The sequence below is a fragment of the Lates calcarifer genome, linkage group LG2 (assembly GCF_001640805.2).
Source record: "Lates calcarifer isolate ASB-BC8 linkage group LG2, TLL_Latcal_v3, whole genome shotgun sequence".
Classification (NCBI taxonomy): domain Eukaryota; kingdom Metazoa; phylum Chordata; class Actinopteri; family Centropomidae; genus Lates; species Lates calcarifer.
In genome coordinates this window covers 25,181,053-25,205,417 of record NC_066834.1, presented here as the reverse complement: position 1 = coordinate 25,205,417, position 24,365 = coordinate 25,181,053, and the positions used below count along the sequence as shown (strand labels likewise).

The 24,365-nt window shown below is 41.0% G+C and overlaps 1 protein-coding gene across 1 annotated transcript in view; it reads left to right on the top strand.

Annotated features, from left to right (window-relative positions):
• Window positions 1–24,365, top strand: part of LOC108876975 (MAM domain-containing glycosylphosphatidylinositol anchor protein 1) — a 153,742-nt gene that overhangs the window by 26,314 nt on the left and 103,063 nt on the right. The window contains exon 3 of the mRNA XM_018666844.2: window positions 15,465–15,604. Within this exon, the coding sequence (XP_018522360.1) occupies window positions 15,465–15,604 (140 nt within the window). The remainder of the gene's footprint in view (window positions 1–15,464; window positions 15,605–24,365) is intronic.

The following is a 24,365-nucleotide window of genomic DNA, read 5'->3' as shown; positions in this document are numbered from 1 at the left end:
CTATCAGCTAGCTTCCTCCATTTTTGACTCTGTTGCTCTCTGTTCTCTCAGAGGTCAGCAATGTCAGTGGCACAAATTTGCAGGTCAGAGTTCACCAAAGCTGAACTTGATGCATTAATATGGTGTGGATCCATTCATTACATTTCACTAATGTAAATACTGCTGTGCAGGCCTTTGTTTGCAACTGGGGCACAGGTGTGTTTTTGTGTGTGGAGTTATATCTGGTGTGTGGGTCGCAACACACGCACACACACACACACACACACACACACACTTGCTGCCACTCACAACTCTTAAGTTTTATCAGGAAGCATGCTTGGCCTTGTCCTTCTCTTCTTTATGCAGCCAATTAGGAGCCATCTCCTCTTGCTCTCATCAACGCTCCTCCTCCACTCTTGTCAAAGTTCTTTGACAAAACAGGGGAGAGGAGACTTCAAAAGACTCTGTTGTCTTGTTTTTTTTTTTTTTTACCTCCCCACTTCTTTCCCTCTGAAGCCCAGAGTGAAACTTCAGAGGTGCTGGGATGACAACACAGAGAGCTCAAAGGGCCTGATGCTTTGTGGGTGTGCATATGTGTGTGTCTGTGTGTGTGTGTGTGCATGTGTGCGCTAAAAAAAATAGAACTGGAGGATTGGTTAATGCTGTTTATGTGTTTGCATGTACAGTATCTATATGAAAATGTATGGGAGAGTTATCTACACCCCCACTTGCTGTGCATGGTATGTGACATGTAAAAGAGAGCCTGCCTTACTTTATAGGTTTATTTGCTGCATTTACACTCCGCTGTTTCTTCCTTCTGTTGCACACTGGACTGGTGAAACTTGTTGATTAAATAGTATAATTTTGTGTGGGATTACTCACCCATCACCAATTTCACCCAATTTTTAAATTAATTACTACCCTCTTGAAGTATCTGAAGCGGCACTCAATGTAAGACTCTTCCTCCAGAGAAGCATTCTCTGTTCCATATTTCACATTTGACAGGTTATTAAGAACATGATGTCATGATCACCTTTATTAAACTTTCATAATAGTGTGGTTTTATCTAATTTAAGTTTTAATCACACAGTAAACGAACAGTATTGGCTGTTGTGATGGGGGGGCATTAGCACAGCTTCTGGCAAACAGCACACACACTATTTGTATTTTTGTCTTTGAATCTTTGCGTTTTCTGTTTCTGTCTTTTTTTTTACCGTCTGTCCTTTCTCTGCCTCTCGTTATCATTCTCTCTCTGTCAATCTGTTATTGTCTTACTTTCCACCCTCCTCAGGGGTTTTGAGTCTTTCTGTTCTCAGCTGCTGGTTAATATTTAATTTGCTGTTAAATAACACATTGTTGATGAGTCACCGTCTGTCTTTCAAATGCGTTTAGTCACAGAGTATATTTGTTTATTGTGGCTTATTTTGCAAATCTGAGAAATAAAGTCTTTCATCCTGTTAAAAAAAAATGCCTCAGAAAAACACGTCAGCAGCCTTTTCAAGCCATTGGGACCCTCTAGGCACTGTTTCCCAACCCTAGGCTGGGCTCCCAAACCATAGTTTTTAAAAAACACACTAGATCACTAGTACTGCTGCAATACTTGGTGCTTTGCTTCTCTTACCTTGTTCATAATGGACTCAGTGTTCCTCAGTAGGGTGTGTTTGCAGTGTCTACAAAGAGACAGACAAAAGGAAGAAAGAAAGGTGGAGAGGCTCGAAGATGTGAGTGTTGCATCACAGTCAATACTTGTGTGTGTGAGGAGAATGAAATTCCAAAGTTACCTAGGAGAGAAAGAAAACACGAACATGTTGTCACAGATTGAGATGGACCATCATCATTGCGCAGTCAATTAAGAGGCACAGATGTCCATTTTTACTTTGTGTTTCAGCTGGCTGCATATTTTGTCTATAAGCCCGTGATTGGACGCGATGCCTCGCTCTGGCAATGAATTTTGGGGCTTACCATTCATTCCTGTCAGCCAAGTCAGTATCTGATGCATTGTCAATTGGCAAATAATCCAATTGGGATCTCTGTCTGCCCCCAGTGTTCTTCTCACAGTATGAGATTGCAGTTTGGCTGATACATATTATCATCAGATAGATCAAATATGTCATGGAGGACGGAGACAATATCATATTGAAAGAGATCTAATATACCTACAGCAGACAGACATGAATACCTCCCAACAGTGCAAACTTTTGGCTAAATTTCTTTTCTCAGTCTTTATTCTGTTCAGGTTCTGTTCTCTGTTGAAGTAACTTTACTCTGTCTGAAGTAATTTTAAAGTATCTCTGGCTAGACCCCCCCAAAGTTTCTAATACAGCAGAAAATTATGAACTTTCTCCCCAGTCTATAATATATTGAGACCTTGTGTGATTAACGAGGGCGGCTGTGGCTTAGGAGGTAGAGCAGTCGTCCACCAATCAGAAGGTCGGTGGTTCGATTCCCGGCTCCTCCAGTCTGCATGCCAAAGTATCCTTGGGCAAGATACTGAACCCCAAATTGCCTCCGATGTGTGTGTTTCACATCGGTGTGTGAATGTGTGTGAATGTGTTTAGAAAAAGCACATTAAAATATATAGAATATGTGCTGTATGAATGTGTGTGAATGGGGTGAATGTGATTTGTAGTGTAAAGCGCTTTGAGTGGTCGAAAAGACTAGAAAAGCGCTATATAAGTACAGTCCATTTACCATAATGATCATTGAAGGATTTTAAAAATGTCCACAAACCATCTAATTTAGAAAATGAAGAACTTTAAGTTTGAACTGATCATCTAAACTCATCCCAACTCTTCCAAGTGTTTGAGGAAGAAATAAAATTGAGATTCCCCTCAAATTTTGTCATTGAATGGATAATATCATGGAACATAAGAGTTATGATCTCTGCTGAAGCATCAGAGAAGCTCCCAGTGTTATTTGACTGTACACAGGTGAATTGCTGGCTTCCTTTAGACCAGGGGTGTCAAACTCAAATACACAGTGGGCCGAAATTAAAAAAATGCTACAAGTCAAGGGCCAGACGGGTTCAACGTTTATTGAAAAGTTATTGAAACAACCTTTTTGCACTTATTGAACCTGGAACTAAGAAGGCCTATAGATTATTGCCTATAAAACAACATTAATTATGAAATAAATACCTGCCTTAGGTGCACTATGCCTCTTTCCTCTTGCTCAATGCATACTGGGATAGGCTGCAGCCCCCAGTGACTCCCTGTGTTCCAGAAAATCAAGGGAAGGATTTAATGTGGCTTCTGTTGTGGCATATTTTATATCTTCTTTCTCAACAAAAATTACATTTCAAGTTTAAAAAATAAGTTTCCTGCTCCAGATTAACCTGCAGACCCAACCTTTTTTTCCCATTGACCTATCTCTGGCTTTTAAGCCAAACAGCTGCATCAAGGTTATCCTCGACCTGCTATCCTTGTCAGGTTTTAGCGAGCAGCTCGCTGCTCCAATTTCATCTGAGGGCTCATCCAGGGCAGGCCTATAGCTGATAATTCATCATAGCTGATGGTACTGGGTGTTTTACACACACACATGCACACACACACGCACGCACACATTTTAGGTGAGTTTCACTTTTCACTAATGCAGTTTTTTTTTTTACTGGAAACTGAATTATTTACCTCTCTAAAGTACATTAAAACAGACTGTATGAAACACACACAGTCAGGAATAGCATATGTGTGCATCTGTATGTGACTGTATGTGTCCAGTTAGCATTCATACCCATCTTCTCATCTTACTCCTTACCCAGAATACAAATTGCAGAGAACAGCAAATTGAATTAAAACTCCCTCTTTCACATCACTGACTAAAGACGTCTCCCACTTGCAGTTATCCTTGAAACCTCTCCCGCCCCCCTCCTCTGTTCCTCTCTCTCCATAAACTCGGGACATTGTTCACACTGGACATCAGGCAAAAGAAGTGCGATGATTATTTTCAGAAAGGTTATGTTTGTTGTGTATCATAAAGCACTCAGCCATGTGGTGATTTTCCATTTCCAACAGTTGTGCTTAGCAAATGCTGCAGTTTGTACAAAGGGCAGAGCTTTTGTGAGCGTGTTATCAAGCTGAGCTTTTTCCTGATGAGACAGATTTTGAGTTTCTCAAAACAGTTGCTAACATGCATTGTCTTTTTTTCTTTCCTCCTCCTCTCCTCCACACACACCTTCAGTAACTGTAATTATCATGGCTTGTCTTTGCCAAATGTACCAGATGTTAGCCTTGTATTCACTTTAACAGTCTTCCACAGTTCTCTTACTCTGAATGATAAACAGTTAGCAGTTTGGCAGGGAGAGAGAGAGAAAACAGCACTACATTATGCTCTTATCGTGCAAATACTTAAAGGAATATGCTCATTTTTAACTGATGGAGTAAGTGTTATAACTGCCAGATACAAAAATCTGATTGCTAGCTTTAGTAATGTAGTGCCTGCTCTCATAATGTCTGTGTCCTGTACATAAAAACAAATGTTTCAATGCTTCCACCTGATTCCTCTGCTGAGTGAGTGAAGATTAAACCTTCCTGTTTGAAGAAACATTCACACCAGTGTTTAAAAGACACGGACTACATGCTGATGCCAAAGTTGATTTCTTTTTTCTAATGCAGTGACCAGATATATTGCAAGAGAATTTAAAATACTCCTATATTAAAGCAGTTATAAATACAGGTGGGTGACAAATTAAAGTCAAAACATGAATAAATAAGTAAAGAAACGCAACAATTGGAGTTCCAGAGAGGTCAATTAGTGGTTTATTGATTATGAAAATGATGTCAATCAAATGTTATGTCAAATGTTATGACCTTTACAGTCACCAGATTTTCATATTGGCATCCATGTTCACCATCATCAATATCTTTGATGAGGTATGTAAGACATGGCATATGAATGGCATTCATTCCTCCAGTAGGGAACCCTGAAGCTGTTCTGCACCATCGTAACACCCTACTGCAACACTTTACATTGGCTTTTATTTTGATTTGTCATGTCATCCCTACAATTCATTCTTCTCTGTGGCAACTCAAATGAAGAAGAAAGTGAGTGTTCTAATGTCACATTTTGTGCATATTTTTACCTGTCAGCATGACTAATATGTATGTACTGTGTATTTTTCTGTGGCATCGAGGGCAGCAAACTAAGGGTGTCATCAGTGAGCACTACTCGTTTCTGTTGCACGTGGCAGTGCAGCAGCATGTAATGACACAGAACTATACTTGATTGAACAAGGCCACACATTACTTTTGTATTAATTCATGTATTACTGTAAAATTAAGAAGAATTGTGTGAAGCTACTGGAAAAACTACAATAACTCCATCTGTCTTTTTGTATCCATCCATCCATCCATCCACAGATCTCTCTGTCCATCTTGATGAACATGACAAAATGATTTCAGGCGTTGTCTCCACACTGCTGTCGAGACCCGCCCTTATTGTGAGCCAGCACTTCATCAAATCCCAATAGCAGCTGAAAAAAGGCCAGCACGAAATGAAGTGTGACACATTAATGAAGTATTATTTATCAATTAGTGAAATGGCTTTGGTGGTTCTGTGTGAGACCAATATCAATATCCAAAGTGCGACTGTTCTGACAGGCTCACAGGGAGTTCCATTTTAGATGCGAAGTAATTGCTGCTGTCTCGCTTTTTTCCTCTCATTGGCTCACTTTCTGCGGTGTCACACTCAGTCTGTATCTCTACCTGCCTTTAATGTTTTATCCTTTTCACCTTTTCCCTCTCTACATGATTTACACATTTCACTTGTTAGGATCTCTCTGTCTCTGCCTTTCTTCCTCTGTCTGTCTCTATTTAAGTCTGCCTCAGCATTTCTCCGTCCATGACTTCTTGGCTGTCCGTCTCCCTGTCTCTGTCAATTTCAATTTTCCAATTTCAGTTATTTTATTGGCATGACCGTTAAAATAGAGAGAATACATAATGTCTTGCCTCTTCTCCAAACCACCCCCCCCACCCCCCGACACACACACATCCCCCTCCCCTCGCCCACACACACATTCACCTGCCTCCCTCCTTACCTCCAGCTCTTACTCTGACCTTTTATTCAAGCATTTCTTCTCGCTCTCCTCTTTTTTCTCCACTCTCTTCACATCCTTTCTTAGTACCTCCTTCCTTCCTACCACTTCACCTGAACTGACCGCTATGCATTGTCGGGTGCACTGCTGCAGTTTCCTTGGATATAAGCGTGCCCACGCACGCACGCACACACACACACACACGCACACAAGAATTCTTTTTTTGTTCATATGCTGCCACTGTGTGTCAAGTCTAGTGTGCCTCTTGTTATCTGGTGCTGTTGGTCTGTGTGTGAACGTGCACATATCTGTGTGTTTGTGTGTGCCAGCAGAGCGAGTTGGAGCATTATGGTTGAATAGAATAAGGTCAGGATGACAGTCAGGCAGACAGATGATGTGGGGCACATGACCCCCCCACACCACACTCCTCTCCTCTCCATCTCAGTATAATCACAGACACTAGACAATAGAGACATTTGCTTTTCTCCTCTCATCATGCCTATTCTGTTCCAGAAAACTACATTGTCTATAACCATATGTTACACCTAAGGTGGTGTGTGTGGCGTATGCTGTACAAACACAAAAGGAAACCACACACACGCGCGCGCACACAACGGAAGAAGCAAAACCTTTGCTGCAATTTTCAAGCTTTGCCAGCTGTTACTGTCCTCTGTTTCTCTCTCTTTTCACTGATCTCATTGTATTTCCTCGTCTTAGCAGATGCTTGTTTTGCTTTGAGAGACCCAGAGGTTGGTGGGAATGATGATGTGAAGTGCAAATCTCAAACATCACTGACTCGTCTATGTTTTCTGAAGGGAGGCATGACTTGTGAATCAGCAGCAGCTCCGTCTGCCATCTCTTGCTCTTCTTCTGTCCTGTAAGATTAATTTCTTTCTTAATGATATTAAACATCACGGAGAGTGCACAGTGAGGTGTAACAGGACAGCATGCATAGAAGGGGTTAGATAACCTGTGACAGCAGTCAAGAGATGAGCTTTAACATTAGATAGCGGGGGTGCATAGTTTCCCCACCAGGGTGCCCCCATTAAGCTCAGTCTCAGACTATTAAAAAATATGAGAGAGGATATCTTCTGAAAATCCCCAGGAGGGGGCCTTAAGGCAAGAACCTTATGTGTGTTTGTAAGAGAGACTTGTTGGTTCAGGATCAGGAGTAAAACAACACTTTATTTGATTGAGATACTGTCTAGATAAGATCCAAAAACATCAAGATGACTATGTTTTTTTATTTGTGCCGAAACACCCACACTTAGACCATAACACTTGCGATGATGGTAACTTTGTACTTAATTAGTTCAAGGACTCTGTGAGAAGCCATGATGTGTTTACCCATCCTCAGGCAGAAAACTACTGTTTTTAGCAACACTAAGCTCTTTGAGTGTGTGTGTGTGTGTGTGTTTAAGACTGTGTCTGAACACTTTAAACTCTAATCAAGATATCAGTATGTGCTGTTGTAACTCTAACTGCAGACTGATTTATTGTTCAGTTTCAAAATAAAGATTGAGGAAGTTTTCTTTTTTTGTTTGGGGAGGATAAAACTGACTACTCCAATTTTCAGCAACAAGAAGATTGTAACAGATGTTTTAGAAATATATACAGTATGTATAGAATGTACAATATAATCCTTGTGCTCTTGAAGGACTGAGTCAAATTGTTTAAGTTTTAAGTCTTCTCTTCTCCTCTCTTCTCCTCTTCTCTTTCTCAGCCTGTCAATTTCAACACAGTCCACATTGGATACGACAGGCTTTGTGAACGGAGCTCTCGCAAAGAGAATGCCAGTCACACATTTCTCTTTATTTTCTCCTCTTCCCCCATCCTCGCTCCCGTCTCCTCTCTCTGTCCGTCTATGCCAAAGATCTGAGCAGTTCTCATCTCTTCGCCGGAACGCCCCCCCCCCAACCATCCTCCTCTCCTCTCTTTATCTTTTCATCCTGGGAAAGCTCAAGTGTGGCAAACACACTCCTGTGGAGGAGTACGAGTCATGTTTGACCGCGCTCTACAAACCCCTGATCGCTTCACATCACTCTAGTCCTCCACCACAGATGCAACCCAGACTCCCCCACCTCTGACTTGTTGTCTCTTTTCTTTGTCTTCTTTTTCCACCTCTTTCAGTCTACATTTCACAAGCTACTGTCATTTTGCGCACATATTAAATTTACCTGTTTATTTGGCTGTAGCCTTGTATGGCCTCAGCCCTGTACCCCATGTAATTGTTTTTTAACAACTCATGTTTGTGTGTGTAATATGAAGGGGATTTGCAGACTTAGATGGAATATGACCTTGCTCTTTGCTGGGTTAACTTGATTTAATCACATTTCTGGATTTTTTAGACAATTTTAGTAGCTTAAGAGCAAAGACCAAAAGACCACAGGAGTGCTTACATTAGGATCCAGATCAAGGGGATCCCAAGAGCTCAAATAGTATGAGAAAATAGACAAGATCTCACACTGATGTTAAAAGAGGCTCAGTAATGTCTAGAAAAAACTGGCTGGACAACATGAAGGTCTTTTGAATTTCCATCTTCCCTCCCTTTCCTCTAGGATTGCATGCCCTGTGCCTGCCAATAACCTGTACTGAATAATATTTCAAAGAGAAGGTTCACTGTCCTTGGATATGAAGCCTGCAGTGCTGCCAGGAAATGCTGCCACCTCCCTTTCTCTTTTCCATTACAGTTTTTTTTTTTTTTTTGTTTCTCCAATTTACCCTCTGCTCTCCAATGATCCCCCGTTATTAGCTTCTGCTGTCATCCGACACTTTTGTTGATCGCACAATCTCTCTGTCCTCTTCTAGTGGATGTGGTGGAAAACACAGTCAGTCACTGACAAACACATGTACACACATGTACTCTGGGTATCACAGCATGAATGACACTGTCAAATACACGCTGACATATTGATTTCATGATCCTAGAAAAACTCTCCATTGGCGTGGATGCTGTATATGAAAGTTTAATCAAGGCTCTGCTGTATAGTAGATGTTGGCTTTAGCTCTATATAGTCAGTGCTGTTGGCTGGTGGATACACTGTGTCTGTCCTACCTATAGTTGTCCACGCAGGAAACCATGGCGAAGTAGAACTTGAAGTTGATAGCATGAAGGGATGCATGAGCGCTCACATTCGTGTAGATGAATCCATGCAACAAACAACAGACAAAATGTAAACCACATAGTAAAGGAGACAGCAAACACATACTGAGTTACTGGACATAACAGAGATTTAGTAATTACTGTATTAAGTTTCCAAAAGGGCAGTGTGATGATTGAATTCAATTCAATTCAGTTTTATTTATATAGCTCCATATCACAACAAAAGTCATCTCAAGGCACTTTTCATATAGGGCAGGTCTAGATCATACTCTATAAAATAGGTATTTACAGAGAGAGACCCAACAAATTGGTGTGCATGTGTGTGTGTTATGTTTGTGTGTAATTAATTCCCATGCTACTGCTGGCTCATTGTCTCCTCCTTCACTGTGGTGATTTAATCAATAACTCTCAGTATGGCGTGTGATCTCAACCACGTGATATCTGTGTTTCCCTCCTCCTCCTTCTATCACTTCTTGACACACTAGAGAACTCCACAGCCATGGCATTTTATCTTGTTTTCCATGCCTCATGCCTCTCAACTCATAGCTGTTCTGCATATACACAGAATTTAAAGAAATGGTTAGACGTTTTGGGAAATACCTTTATTTGCTCTCTTGACAGGCTGGTGCTGGATAATGTGCCTCAGCTGTGGACAGTAGGACATCCACTTTAATAATGAATTGCAGCACTAAGTCATCTGTTCTGTTTGTGTTTCCTGACATCAGCCTGATACCACAGCTGGTTAGCGTTCCTCTCAGATATGACAGACTGAACAAAGCAGAATTTGCACGCTGGTCTGTCGACTTTCGTGGGTTCGCCTCTTGTAGGAGGCTTTTTACAGCGTGTGCCACTTAGAGATGCATCCATTCGCTTTGTGATTGCCAGAGCCAGCTTACAGGACTATGGTAAATCAAGAGACCTACACCTATCATGCAGTTTGTTTGATCAAACTGACCATGTGCATATCAGCTCAAGGTCTTATATATTACTTTTTCCCCCCTCCATAAAGTTTCCATATTTGTCATTCTAATTAGGTCAAGTCATGAAAGTTGTGGACTCCTAAAATGTTCTTGTGTTTGAATATCAGTCTCCATTTATGGTGAAGTTAAGTGGCTGGGATTCAGTATTAGAATGTGCATGCAAATGGATCAGCGATATCAGTTTTTTTACTGCTTCTTTTTTAACCTTTGAAACGGTGTGAAGGAAAAGGGTAAAAGGGAAATCATATTCAGATGTAGATGGCTCCAAAGCCAGAATCAAATTAGAAGACACAAAGCTGTGCAGGAAAAAAAAGGCAGCTTGCTGGTGTTTATCCAGGCACAATGTGGGTTTGGAAACATGCCACTGAAATCAGCACCAAATTCATGTTTGTATGGAAGAAACAGCTTTGGTTTAACAGAGGCTGTGTCTGTTTAGTGGTACAGGAAAACATTTAGGTGAAAATATACTGCAATACATAGAGACTCATTGAATATGTACAAATAAAAACAGATAGAAAAAAAAAGTTTATTTATTCTTTTATTGTGTGTGTGTTTGTGTGTGTTTATGTTTATATGGGTGTGTAAGCAGGGAAACAGCAATTTACAGTTGATTGAAAGCACCAAAGAGGTTACTGAAGGTTAGTCCTTTCATTTATAACGGCCATTTAACGGCCGGGTCAGAAGTTAAATCAATGTCCCAGACGCGTTTTGATATCTAGAGCTCCAATCGAGCCAAAATGAAAAGGATGGGGTCATGACATCAACCATTTGATCCTCCTCCATCCTGTCTGCAGAGACGAATCCTGATAAAATGCTGAGGCAACGTGAGTCACCCGGACTTTTGGTCATAAGGCTGTTTTTGTGTGTGTCAGTGTGTGATTAGTGTTTCTTTGGGTCAGATGAACACTTCCCTCTATTGCAGTTAATCAATAAAGTCTGTGACTTTTCTCTTGGGCACCCACTCTCCACTGCTCTCACCTTCTTATGCCCCTTCCCCGTCTCTTTCCTTTCCTTTCCTTTCCTTTCCTTTCCGCTGGTGATGGCAGGGGAAGGGCTGAAGCATCCAAACGGTCTCTTGTGAATGAAGTGAATTGAGACAGAGCTCATTGGCATGCATGAGCAGCTCCCATAAAGTAACTACGCATATCAATCATGCCCTGCGTGACTTCATGTTCGACAGGATTCATGACCTTCTGTGGAATTCCTCCAGCAAGATACAGTATAACGTACATGGAAACACACGCACACACATACACAGACAATGACACATACATGTGCATGCATTCACATTTCACCAGCCCACACTTACACACACACACACACACACACACGTGCGCTCATTCACTCTTTCAACCACAATCACACACACGCCGCTCAGCACTCTGTCAAGCTGTCACTGCGGTTTGACACCAGCTCTCCTGTCTCATCATTAGTTTTAGTGAGAGATGTCCTGTCCCCTCAACAAAAACAAACATGGCAGGTGGCGTCGAATCAATTAATCAGACGAGGCATTTGCCGATAGTTATGTTTCACTTACAACTAATGTGCATTGAATGTCTCAGAAAGTTTCCAATAATGCATGGCCAACACTTTCAATCCGCATCCCCCGGAACAGTTTTGATCAATGAATCATCAGACTCAGATAGATTGCTGTCAAAACAGCAGCTTTCTATGACTGATGATCGTCGTCCATACTCAGTTGATGCACCTCTGAGCGGGACACAACACTGTGCCAGTATTTGTGTTAATAGCTTCTTACAGTATTTTTTTCTCAGCTGTACGGTCTTGATTCCTGTACTCTTTTTTTTGCCTTTTTAAGATCCTTCATTTTTGTAACGATGATTTCCCAAGGTTTTTATTTTCTCACATGATCCCGGTCTGTATGTCTTTGCTGTGTGAGACTAAAAGACTACAGTGTCTCTGTAGTGTAGGTTGAGCTCTCTTGCTTTGTTTGCATCAGTCTTTTGCTTTGCTTTTGTCTGTTTTGGTCTGTTCAGGAGCCCCCCCCCCAAGGCTCTCATCATTGGCTGACAACATTCACCTACTGCTTTCTTCATCTTATTATTATTACAATTACCACCTATTTATATTTCTTCTGCATCCATTTTTTCACCTTAACTACCCCCTCCCATTCGTCTGTTTTCACTTGCCTTATCAAATCTGTGGTTACATGAACACGTCTCTCTGTCTTTGCTTCCCTCAGACTCGTTCTTTCTGCTTACCTTCACCATTTGTCTCTCCTTCAACTTCACTTTTTCTCTCTTTCCTTTTAGTTTCTTCCCCCTTTCTGTACTTCACTGTGTCAATCCCACTTCCCTTTTTCTCTCTTCCTCCTGTTTTTGTTCATCCTCTTCCCCTCACCTACCTCCCTCTCTCCTCCTTCTCCTCCTCTCTCTCTCGTGCCCCCCCCCAGCCTCCGTTTCTCTAGTCGATCAGACAGTTGAAGCAGCCAAGCTGCCGGAGGCGAGAGTAGACAGAGGAGCCACTCTGTCCGACCTCCCTCCCTCTCCGGAGAGGCAAACTAATGCCGACACGCCAATAAGTTGTAAGGAGACAATTATTCACCATTTATATCAGCTCTCCGTCTTTCTGAGTTAGCGCAGCCTACCTCCATGGTTCCCAGCTTTGTTACCCCACAGTGGTTTTTTGTGTTTTTATCCTTTTCATGGGGTATGTTCTCATTGATTGATTGGAAGAAATTTGGACTGGAGAGGCTGTAGCCTAGAGGTTACAGTTTGCTTGTTTCTGGAAGATCATTGGTCAAAAGTAAGCTAACTTAGAAAATGTGGGAGAGGGGAACATAAATAAGACATGATCTCCCCTCCCACAGCAACCGCTATCAACGTGCCCCTCAGCAAGGCACTTAACCCCCAACTGCTCTACTGGATCTGCTCAGTGTCTGGCAAATAAAGACTGTAATTATACTGGGCAGCTCCCATGTGTGAGTGTGTGTAACTGCAAGAAACTGAGGCTGGAGTGTATGCTGAAAAGGAATAAGTGCACATGGACATCCAGCTTAAGTTAAATTATGATTAAATGTGACTTTTCTTCTTTATCATCAAAACTAAATCATTTGATATCTTCCATATCTTGGAGGGAGGCATTTATAATCTAACTCACATTTACAGCTTTTGATTGTGTTTTGGTGTTTGTTGAAGGAGAGGACTTAAAAAGCAGCCTTGTTAAATATAGAGAACTGCTGTAAGAGTAATGTAGTATACTGTGTATATGTGCATGTGGTATGGGTTTGAGAGCATGTGTGTGCGTATGTGTACATGATGGAGACAAAATGGCTGTGGTATGCTAAAGAGGTCTTTAGCAGAATAATGAAAACCGTGAGTAAATGATTGACTGCTCTATTGATGAGAAACATAACAGTGTGGAGTATTACACTGAAATCAGCATGCAGTCTGTCAGTCAGTAAGGTGTTGATATGCAATGGTATTTTCTTAGGATCTCCGAAATGCTCACTTTTATGCAGGGAGGGTAATTTTTCATTTTACATTTGGACAGCTTTTGGAAGAGATTGTTGTAAGAGCGTGGTTATTTGTATATTTACCTGCCTTGCTTAGGAGCAGAACCAAAAGACAAATTCGCAGGTTTTTAAATAACCACATGGTCACAGCCAGATCTTCATCTGACCTGCTGTCTTTTTTCCTTGTTCACTCTCTTCCCTCTACTGCTTCTTGAGATTAAAAAAAACCTATCTAGTAAGGCGGAAATGTCATTAAAAACCTACAAATGTATGTGGACAGGCACACTCGCTGTGTCCCAATACCTTAAGCTATTAACTGCTCCAGCTTGTTCCATGAACGGCAACACACAGAGACAGATTCAGAGCCTTTTCTTATTCTGAACTTGATTTCAGATCGCGTTCTGCGTTGTTATGTCTGATCGAGTTGGAGTTTAAGGTGAACAGGCCGCCCACTTCCTTCCTGTCTGCTCAGTGATAACAGTTGTAAAGAACTGTGACGATTTGTTCTCCCTGTGAATCGATGCTAATCACATCATTGTGCTGCCCTGTCCCCCACACCTCTCTCTGGGGTTTCACACTCCTCTCTGGCCTTTCCCTCCTCACCCGCTGCTTCTCTTGCTCTGTCTCTGTCTCTCCCCTCCTCCCTCCTGTCTCCCCTCATCATGAGGGAGGTGAAGCCATCTGAGGCCACTTGCACGCAAGCCAGCCCTCCTCATGGGTCAGTGCTGTGCAGACTCTGATATTGTAGTTGTTGCCATCGCAGAGAGCTCCCATCATGCTTCTATCATTCATTATTTCTGCTGCTGCCGTCAGAGCCTGTTGTTTCTTCAGTATTGTAAAATGGAGTATGGTGCAGGGCAATTTGTTCAAGATCAGTAAGAAGATCTGTCACTGACTGCATCTACTGAATGTTGTCACATTAATGACATGATGGTGTTTGGTTGTGATATTTGAATTTTTGGTTGATACTCATCACTGCCTGACTTCTGTCTCGAGGCCCCTTACGCTGTGCAGTTTTGGGCCATCCTAGATGAATGTTTACTATCAATGTGGCAAAATCTTTGGTGCTGACGGTGGTCCCAGATTTAAAGTTTTAGCAGCCAAAGACAAGCGGCATAAATTTAAGACCAAAATCCCACAGTGTGACTGCTGCAATGACCCAACTTTACAACCCAATCAATCACAATATGATATAGCCAAGCTAGAAACATGCTAACATGCTAAAAACATGTCAACTCAAACTCACTTTACAAAATTGACAGTTCATGTTGCCCCCTCTGCACAGTTTTTGCTGTTTATCGAGGCTTTGTTGTGCTGGCATTATTGCCGCTGTCCAAACATGAGAGCAGAGCAGTGCTATTTTCTCTTTTAACATCTTTAAGCTGCGATTCACAAGGCATTCATTTGACCATCTGACGTGCCTCAAAATCATACAGTGTCACCAAGACTTCATTAGACCCATTTTTTTTCCTGATTTACAGATTTTTGTTAATAGACAGTCTATATTGTACAAGACAAAAACTCTGCTCCAGAGTGAAGAGTCAACCTTTTGACCTTCTGATGGAGACTAAAGTTTCAATTTTCTAATAAATGTCTGCATCTCTTGTCAAACACTGACACATGTAACACTCACAGCATTTTTATAAAAGGCTTTGTTCATGCAGATGCAGGAGTAATGCAATACATTTACTTACTGAGTCATCGATACTAGTGCTAGTATTACACATACACCCACAAGAGAATGACCTTTTATTCTGCTGCAGAAATGTTACTAAATATGTAATGTGGTTTCTCTCCTTCTGTGTTTGTGTGTATATGTGTATGTCCACACGGCTACATGTCTGTCTCTGCATATGTGTGTGTGTGTGTGTGTGTGTGTGTCCATGCGTTCACTCACAGCTCCAGCCAATGCCCAGATCGTGCACTCAGGCGCAGCATGTAACGTCAAGGATGATAACATCAGTGAGAGAATCTACACCATCAAAGAAGGAGACACGCTAGTGCTTCAGTGTATTGTCAAAGGACACCCACGACCACAGGTAAGCTCCCAAACCACCTGCTGAGCACGTGCGTCCCAGAATATCTGTTAGTGTGCTGTGTTACATGCATGTTGATGCTGATCCTTTCAACTAGAGAGTGAGTTTTGAGACTCTTGCTCAAGGACACTTGGACAATAGTGTTTTTAGAAACTCAGAACACAACCTGTCAGCAATCCAACCTGCTATACTGTCACTGTATGAACAAGGCAACTGGTGAATAGAGAGATTGACAGATGTTATATTTTAGATGGATGAATGAAGCTTTTTAATTGTTTTTTCAATATACACACTGATATTAACATTCTTTAAAATTATTTAATTAAAGGGTATATTCAAGTGTAAGCTGTCTGAGAAAAATGTGCGATTTTGGCATATATAAATATAGGAAATAACATGTAATGCTGTAAAAAAATACACTTTAATAGTGCATTATTTGTGTTATAGTACATTGTAATACCAAATAGAATAAGCAACATCAAGTTGGCCTGTTATTTTTTTCTATATGGATAATGATATAGGTAATCAATCCACTACATCAGAGCTGTGCATCTTTCATCCTCCAGTCAATACAGTTGAGTACTGTCCTAGGAAATGTGTAATCAATGAGCCTCGGTCAGCACTCACGCCTGCCTCTGTCTTCAAGAAATTTCAAATTTGCAGACTTCTACTTCAATCTTGTTGGACTGTCCGTGTAGGGCTCAGATTCAAACTAATATTTCTGTCTTCATAAGAGTCCCGTTTTCCTGACACAAATATAGCAAAGCCTAAGGTCTTATCAAGCTGTTGATGTTGTTATAATGCACAAACACCTCCCCAAATCTGCCAAAATGTGGCTTTGTTTACGTGGTGTGCCTGTTTTCATGCACGCATGTTGGGGCAAAACATACCGGTGACTGAAAAGACCTCAGGCAACGTGAACACATTCTATGATTAGATACATGTCCTGACCTGGCTAGCACAGATAATATGATGTATCCATGAGCCATTACTCATATTCATAGTGTCAGTGTGCTTCTGTTTGTGCTGAGTCACACAATCTCCTCCTTTGTTTGTCTTACAGTGACACTGACTAAAACCCTGCTCTGCTCCAGTGTCCTCAGGTGGACATTGATACCATTTTGGCTTTTACCTGTGTCCTTTGTCTTGTTATTGACACCTTCAGTACATTTGGTTTGGCATTATACAAGTTGTTTTGATAAGTAGGGCCAACAGTATTCAGACAATATGCTTTGTGACTTAAAGGTCATGGGTTTAATTCCCCACTACAGCTGGTAGGCTAAATGTGCTCTGCCCGCTGTAAACAATATACTTACAGTTTGCCTTTTAGCAAGGCAAACTATGCAGTTGCCCCAGTGCATCTTTAACATCCTGTATGACATTTAAAAAGACATGTAGCAAGACACAAGGATCATATGTGTCAAAATTATTACAAAATGTACACTGTGTATAATAAATCACAGTGTGTTTACATTTAGATTTAATAGTATTACTGAATTTCCTCATGTCCTTTTTAATTACATTTGAAAGAACTGAAGAAGAATAAATACTATTACACAACAGCTCACACTGGGATGCACATGCTGCATTTGAAGTGCAGCCAGTTAGTTGGTTTAAAAAGAGCATGGCCTGTATTCTTTTCTAAAGCCACATTCAATGCATATTTGAGCATTTAAGTGCGCACACATACATGCCTGAAAAGACCTACATACTATATAGACATGTGCAAAGGAACACAGAAAAACACCTAAACATCACACCTAAATATGGAAGCAATCAAACACATATTCAAACAGACAAACACACACACACACACACACACACACACACACACAGTAGTAAACGGTACACACAGTAGACTCAGCCAACACTGGACACATCTGGATCACATCTCATTCACGGGTTGAACTCCAGCAAAACATTCTGGACCAGGGTCTGTGTGTGTATGTGTCTGCATGAACTTGCAGAACTAGATGTAAAATAAAGTGAGGTGACTGCAAAGGGGTTGTGTGTTTTGTGTGTATTTGTGTGGGAGTGTGTGAGGTGAGAAAAGCAGTGTTCCCCACGGGTGCGTGTCCACTGGCATCACATCAACATGAATAAAACAGTGCCTGTGTGTCTAGGCCTTGTTTTCTTCTGTTTGTGTTTATGTGTCTATCGACTCTGTGTTTGTGTGTATGTGTGTAAGAGGCAGTGTGCTTGTGTGATTGTAGATGTAGACTAATTATCGGTATTTTGCTGCAATATCTTATTACATACAGAATGTTGACCTGACCTGGCTCTACTAACTGTGGCTGTCATTTGTCTCTCATTTGATCCATCCATCCTGACACTCTCTCTCTCACACACATACACATGGATGCACATCACATTTACAGGCTGTGTGCCCAAAAACAAATACAGACCAACTTTTAATAAAACTTCTATTTTTTACCAGTGCTAGAATAATAATTGTTATACAAAACATACTTGGAAAAATATACTACACAAGTTCATTCCCCTGGAGCAGTTCAAAGATGTAGGAAATTGCGTCAGTGATTGCTTGTTCTCTGGGTCGGAGGTGGAAGTGTATTTTGAATAATGATCACATTGGTCACATTGTCGGAATGTAAAATATATATAGTGTGTGCACAAGCAAGACTTACACTGCCTCTGGCAAAAAGACATTAGTTGAGTGAATGTGTGTGTAAAATGTGTTCATAGACACACACTAACAAACAAAGGCGGGACGAGACAAAGAAAGAGATAACAGACTCTGGCGAAGAGTTGCAGCGGTGAAAACATTTCAGTGCCTAATGCCCTTGGACAGGAAAACTGAGGTAGAGACAAAATATCTTGATTAAATCATCAACGTATCAGCTTGAAGAGCAAAATCAGTATGTAAGGGTCCGATCGAAACAGTTTAAGAATTTAGAGAGACAGTCCCAATGCCAGTCTAAGAATAGTGGGCCCATGAAGATATATTTATCTAATTTGATCAAATTTGGAGAAAGCAAAGATGGATGAACTCAGTAAATACCTCAAAAGGGCTGGCAGATCAGAGGAAGGGAGTATTTACATTCAACATGACGATCCTGTTGCAGTTCTTCTTGACTTTGGGATGAGTTTGCGTGAAAAAAAAAAAAAAAAAGCTCGAGGTCCACTTAGTATTTTCTTCCTGAGCTTTCAGCAAAAGCTTATGGTCTTCATTAGTGACTTAGCGTTCATCTGACAAGGTGTCAGTATGTGATATGATGATGCCTTTTAGCCTAAAAAAGATTATTTCTAATAATTCTCATTTTCTCATTGCACCCACAATGCATCTGATATGTAATCAGGTAACCGGGAATTATATTTGCCAATGAAACACCAGCAGTAACTGATAAGTGTCCGCACATGCTTGTGTACTATATAGGTTCAGACATATAACGTGTTTCATGTTAACCTTGAATGCAGCACATATTGTTGACAACGTGTCAGTGCTGTCAGTGAGAAACCAGGTAGTAGAAGGCTGTCATGTACAGAGTGGCCACACACACACACACACACACACACATACGCAGACACACATGCACATGTAAGGAGAGAGAGAGAGACAGAGATTAGATAATAATAACAGGATGAATCAGTGTAAGGACAGTAAAATAGAAATCGAACGATGAAAGACTACTGTGGCACCGGAGGAATGAAGAAAGATACAGCGATAAGAGATAAGAGAAAAATGGTGATGTTTATTGTGATAAAGAGGAAAGAACGATTCAAAGTCAAGATAATTATCTGCATATCTGTGTGGTGTGTGTGTGTGTGTGTGTGTGTGTGTTGTTATGTTTATCTCAACTCACGCACTGCATGCATTTCTATGTACATGAAGTGCAAGTGACCACAACACATACAGTATGTTTACGTTTTATAAAAGAGAAAAAAAAAATGATTTCAGTTTCAAAATTTTACATTGTAGCAGCAGTTGCATGCTGACAATGCTGACAAGTGTAGGAGCCAAAGTTGATAAAAATGTGCATGCACACTGTTGTGTTTAGGATATAAAGTGTGTAACTCAGAGGACGGTGTGTCTAGTTCGCTAACAGTAGGAAAACTATAGAAAAAAAACTTTTTGGACCGTAACTTTTGTAAATTAGAGAATGACCAAGTAAGATATTTTCAACCTGGATCCTGGCTGAGAAAAGCTCAGGGAATTGTTTGATGGAAATAGAAGACTTGGATGTACAAGAAAGTTTGCAAATAAACTCTCAAGATACGCTGACCTATGTCTCCTTTCTGGTTGAGTACAAACTTATTAAGGACATGAAACAGAAACAAATGCGGATACGCATTCAAATCGATTCTGCCTGCTGCTAACAATCTAAGTGGTCTTGAATTTAAACATTTATTTAGCCACTACAGCGGGTTTGACAGCCTGACCTCTCAACTGGATGCTAAAATCATAAATGACATAAATTGTCAAAATCTGCAGAAAATAAGGAAAAAAAAAAAGACCTGAAATAACCAGAAAAGTCAGATAACCATCTGTCTGCTGAGCCTATGAGCATAGAATAGAATAGAAGTGAGCAGCGAGTGCTGACCTCTGTCCTAGTGCGTTCTGCTGGAGTAGCACACTGCAGCATTCTGCATTCGGTCCCATTGGGCTTACAGAGTTTCCACTGCGCTCTATTGGCTGTATTGATAACCTGATCCCTGTCATCCCAGCTCTCCTTCATCCATCCTTACAACTTTCCATACCTCCCCTTCTCTACACACACGGTCTCCCAGTTCTGTTAAAAGTTGTGGTGTCGGAAGCAATTTTTCTGTATGATGTTCTTTGGCCCCTTTTCTTCTGCCAGTGTGTGCTACACATTCAGAATAGAGAAAAAATACCAGGAAGCTCAGGGGGCCTTGGGAAGAAAATAATCCATGACATTGACCGCGAGGATCTTATAGCAATTTATGCGTCAAAAACATTCACCTCTCAAAATGAGGTGGTTAGTCTGCGTTTGTTTTGGCAGAGCTGTACAGAAAATTGCTTTCTTTCGCTGACCGAATGCTTTGTATTTGGTAATTTGCTGCCTCATACCTTTGATTTACATCTCTGCAAGTGTATTCAACCAACATGTTCAACATTCTCTACATTTTTACAGTTCTGACCAACTAGCAGTAATCTCTGACAAATATGCTGTGTACACGGAAAGCATCATTCAGAAAAACAATTTAGCATATCTAAAGAAGATTGGCCAGTGATTTCAAAGCTGAGGAACATCTAGGTAAACTGTAGCCAGAACATTAAAAAGATGCAGTTGTGTTTTATTCTCATACCAGCGATGGCGTTAAAGTTAGCTGTGATAGTTTTCGTCTTATTTTTGAGCAGGACCTCCTATTCATTGGCATATTCCCCTCATGAAACTCAAACGTGAGCCACTTCCTTTTTTTCTGTTTTCACTGTAGAAGTTTGTGTTGGCCTCTAGGTGTTGGCAGACACACGAGATGCTGGAGTCTTCTGGCTGCTGTGCTATTATTTATAGATGTACTCCAGATTAGCGTGAATGTCCTCATAACGCTCTCTGTATTCACCCTTCAGAGACAATACTTACAAATTTGTGCCGACAACATTTTAATACATTTATTGATAAACACACCCACTGCAGAGCGGACCACACTGAGTCTTTAAAAACATTAGAGCTTTATATTTTATTAATCAGATAAGCTGTTTCATAGCAGTTCAGAAGCTTTTATCCGTGCCTGGTTTCTGGCTTTGGGAGAGCTGCTCGCGTCCCACATTTTGATGGGTCTATTTAAGATCATAGGAATATGATGTATGAGTTCTGATTGGCAGTTTTTTTGTTGTTGTTGTTGGTTTTTTTCATTTTCAGACTAGAGGTATTATTGGAAGACTTTTACACTGAGTATTATTTTTTAATGTAAGGACCATTTTGCTTGCAAAACTTAAATCCCTTCCCCCTCAGACTGAGATGATGTAGACTTTCCTGTCCACTTTCTTCACTCCTTCCTCTCTTTCTTCACCTCCCTCAGAAGAAGGAGGATCCAATTTAGCCATGTGAGGCCAGCCCAATAAATAGCTGCTTTACTGAGAATGAGTCTGATTGAGGATTTATCCAATCCTTTATCAAGACTGATTGTTTACCTTTGCCTGAGCTAGATTGGATTGAAAAGGGAGCTCTCGCCCTGATCCATACAGAGGAGAGAGAAATCTAATCATTTCTCTCTCTGTCTGTCTTTCTTTGTCTCTGTCTTTCTTTCTTCCTCTTTTTGTTGCAGCCTTTTCCCCCCTCATATTGTCTCCCTCTCTGCCTGCCTCGCTTTGTCTTCCTCACTCTTCACACGTCTTTTATTTCTCTGCACCCCTTTCATCCCTCCACCTCCAAACTGATCTTTTTTTCCCCCTCCACTCCTGTCTCTGTCTAGCTCTCCTAATTTCTCCATCCCCTCGCCTCTTTTTCTCTATTTCTCTTCGGCTTTCTCTCTCTTCTATCTTCTCTGCACTTCAGCCCAACTGCAACAAGCCATACATCAAGTCAGAAACAGTTAGTTCACCTGAAGGAGCAGCTTGGTTTGGGAAAAGTCAATTTTATGTGCATATTATAAAAACAAAAAGAGCTGGGTCAAACTGAGGGATCAGTTCCCCCATCTTTTTCATGACAAATACAACCTTAGAACATTTTAGAAGGTATATTGCATTTCAGTGCAGAGCTTCAAGGCTATAGGCAACAGGGTGAGGCAATGATATGCAATGATTTCCCACCATACTGTCCTCCTGTCAAACTTATTGATTATGTACCTTAAGAATTCTCAAAGAAAGAAAGAAAAAAATGAAAGAATCAAAGTAATACAAAAAAAGAAAACCTTGGTGTTAGAGGTCACCTAGAAGGTGCTTGTAGCATCGCTCAACTTAACTCCAGGGACAGCGGGGCTTTTAGTTAACAAAGCACTGTAGTCTCGCTCACAAAGCTTTTCTTGTTACACACACACACACACTCACTCACATGGCTTCTTCAAGAACACAATAGGAGAGTAAATGGTTTTTCTGAAAGTGATTCCTACCTCCTTATTATTTATTCATGGGTCTGCTGGTCATTGCAACCTTGAGACCAGTGTGTGTGTGTGTGTGTGTGTATGATGAATTCTATAAGAGAGGAAAAGGTGGAGAGAGCCATAGAAGAGAAAAGTGGAGAGGCAGAGAAAAGAAAGAAGTGGGGAGGAATGGAGGGAGCGAGGGAGGGAGATGAGGGCTGCGGTCTGGAATGTGGGCTTGGATTTCCGTCCTTGAGGGGTGAGTGGAAGGCGATCGATAGTGAGGCTGAAAGCAAGGCTGATCGGGTGGCAGCACGAGGCTGTGCAGGCACTCAGTGGGAACACGACCTAGACGCAAACAAGGTCACGGCATGACCCCTAACTGGATGGAGAGACAGGAAGGAAGAGGTAGAAAAGAGATGATCAAGAAGTTAAAAAAAAAGAAAAAAAAGAGGGGTTTGGAAGTGGGGGTTCATTAGACAGGTGGGAATCAGAGGTTCATCTGGCTAAAGAGCCATTTTTCATTTCCCAGGTTTCCTTTGTGGAAAAAAAAAATCAAACATGGCAGCAAAATGAAGGAGAAAAAACACCAGGATAAAAATAGAAGAACAGACATGATTGAGGAGAACAGACTGAAATATATGCTGATGGAGTAAAACGAGAAGAACATGCAGCAACTGTAGACATGAAAACTCATAACATTTACGGTAAAAAAGCGGAAGGAGAGAACTTTTGATTGCTTTGACGATACAACTCCCATTAAAAGCTTAAGAAAAAACTTTAAACCGCAAAGTACTGCCATACGGTTGCATATATGACGTGTGGGTGGAGGTGATAAGTACAGGTGATGAGTACAGCAGCGTGCTAAGGACATGTTGACCACTAATAAAAGCAACAAACAGGGTCAAGACATGAGGATGAGCTGACTTCACTGTTTTCCAAACTAAAGAGCAGATGAAAATAAATCAATGACGTTGACCTGAGTGAGCCTTACAGGTGTTTATTTGTAGATACAAGAGAAAGCGAGGTTGAACATGTGCCGCTTACTGTATCTTTGGGCAGTTCTGCATCTTGTGTTCTGGTTCTTCATTTAGTCTTTTGGATCATCCTGTTATTAGGTTACATACAGGCACTTTTATGTGAGCAGACAAAGGGAATTGTATCATAGACAGCGACAAAGAAGGGAGGATTGCTGCTGTGCTGTGCCTTTGGCTTCACAAAGAAGTGTCTGGATGAATCCAGTTGGTTAATCAACCTTTTCAGTACAATCACTCATCTAACACTTGATGAAGACAACTTAAAAATGTTGCTTTTGTGCTGTGCCTGTGCATCACTTGACCTCACACTTAAGTTAAAATAGGAAAAAAAAAAAAAAAAAAAATTAAAAACACAATGGGAACAAACTACTTCAGAAGTGCCTGGGAGAGTGTGCGAGTGTGTACGTCTTTGCAGGTGTCCTTGACCACTTGAGACAGTGAGGGAAACAAAGACAAAATCAAATTAGATTTTTCAAAGCAAAAACAAAAACACTTAATATTGCCGGTGATGAGTTGCTGCTGTGCTGGACTCCTCTATACCTTGTCTGTATGTTTGAGTGTCTCCTGAGTGTCTGCTGCCGTGGTAACACACTGCACTTTGCAGACAAGCTTCTCTCTGAGGCTAAAAATAATAAAGGTGAGGCTTAAGTGTTTGTATGTCTGTGCTCACAAAGTTAACAAAGTAGACTGTGTATTACACAGTGACTAGACATAGATGGATGGATAGA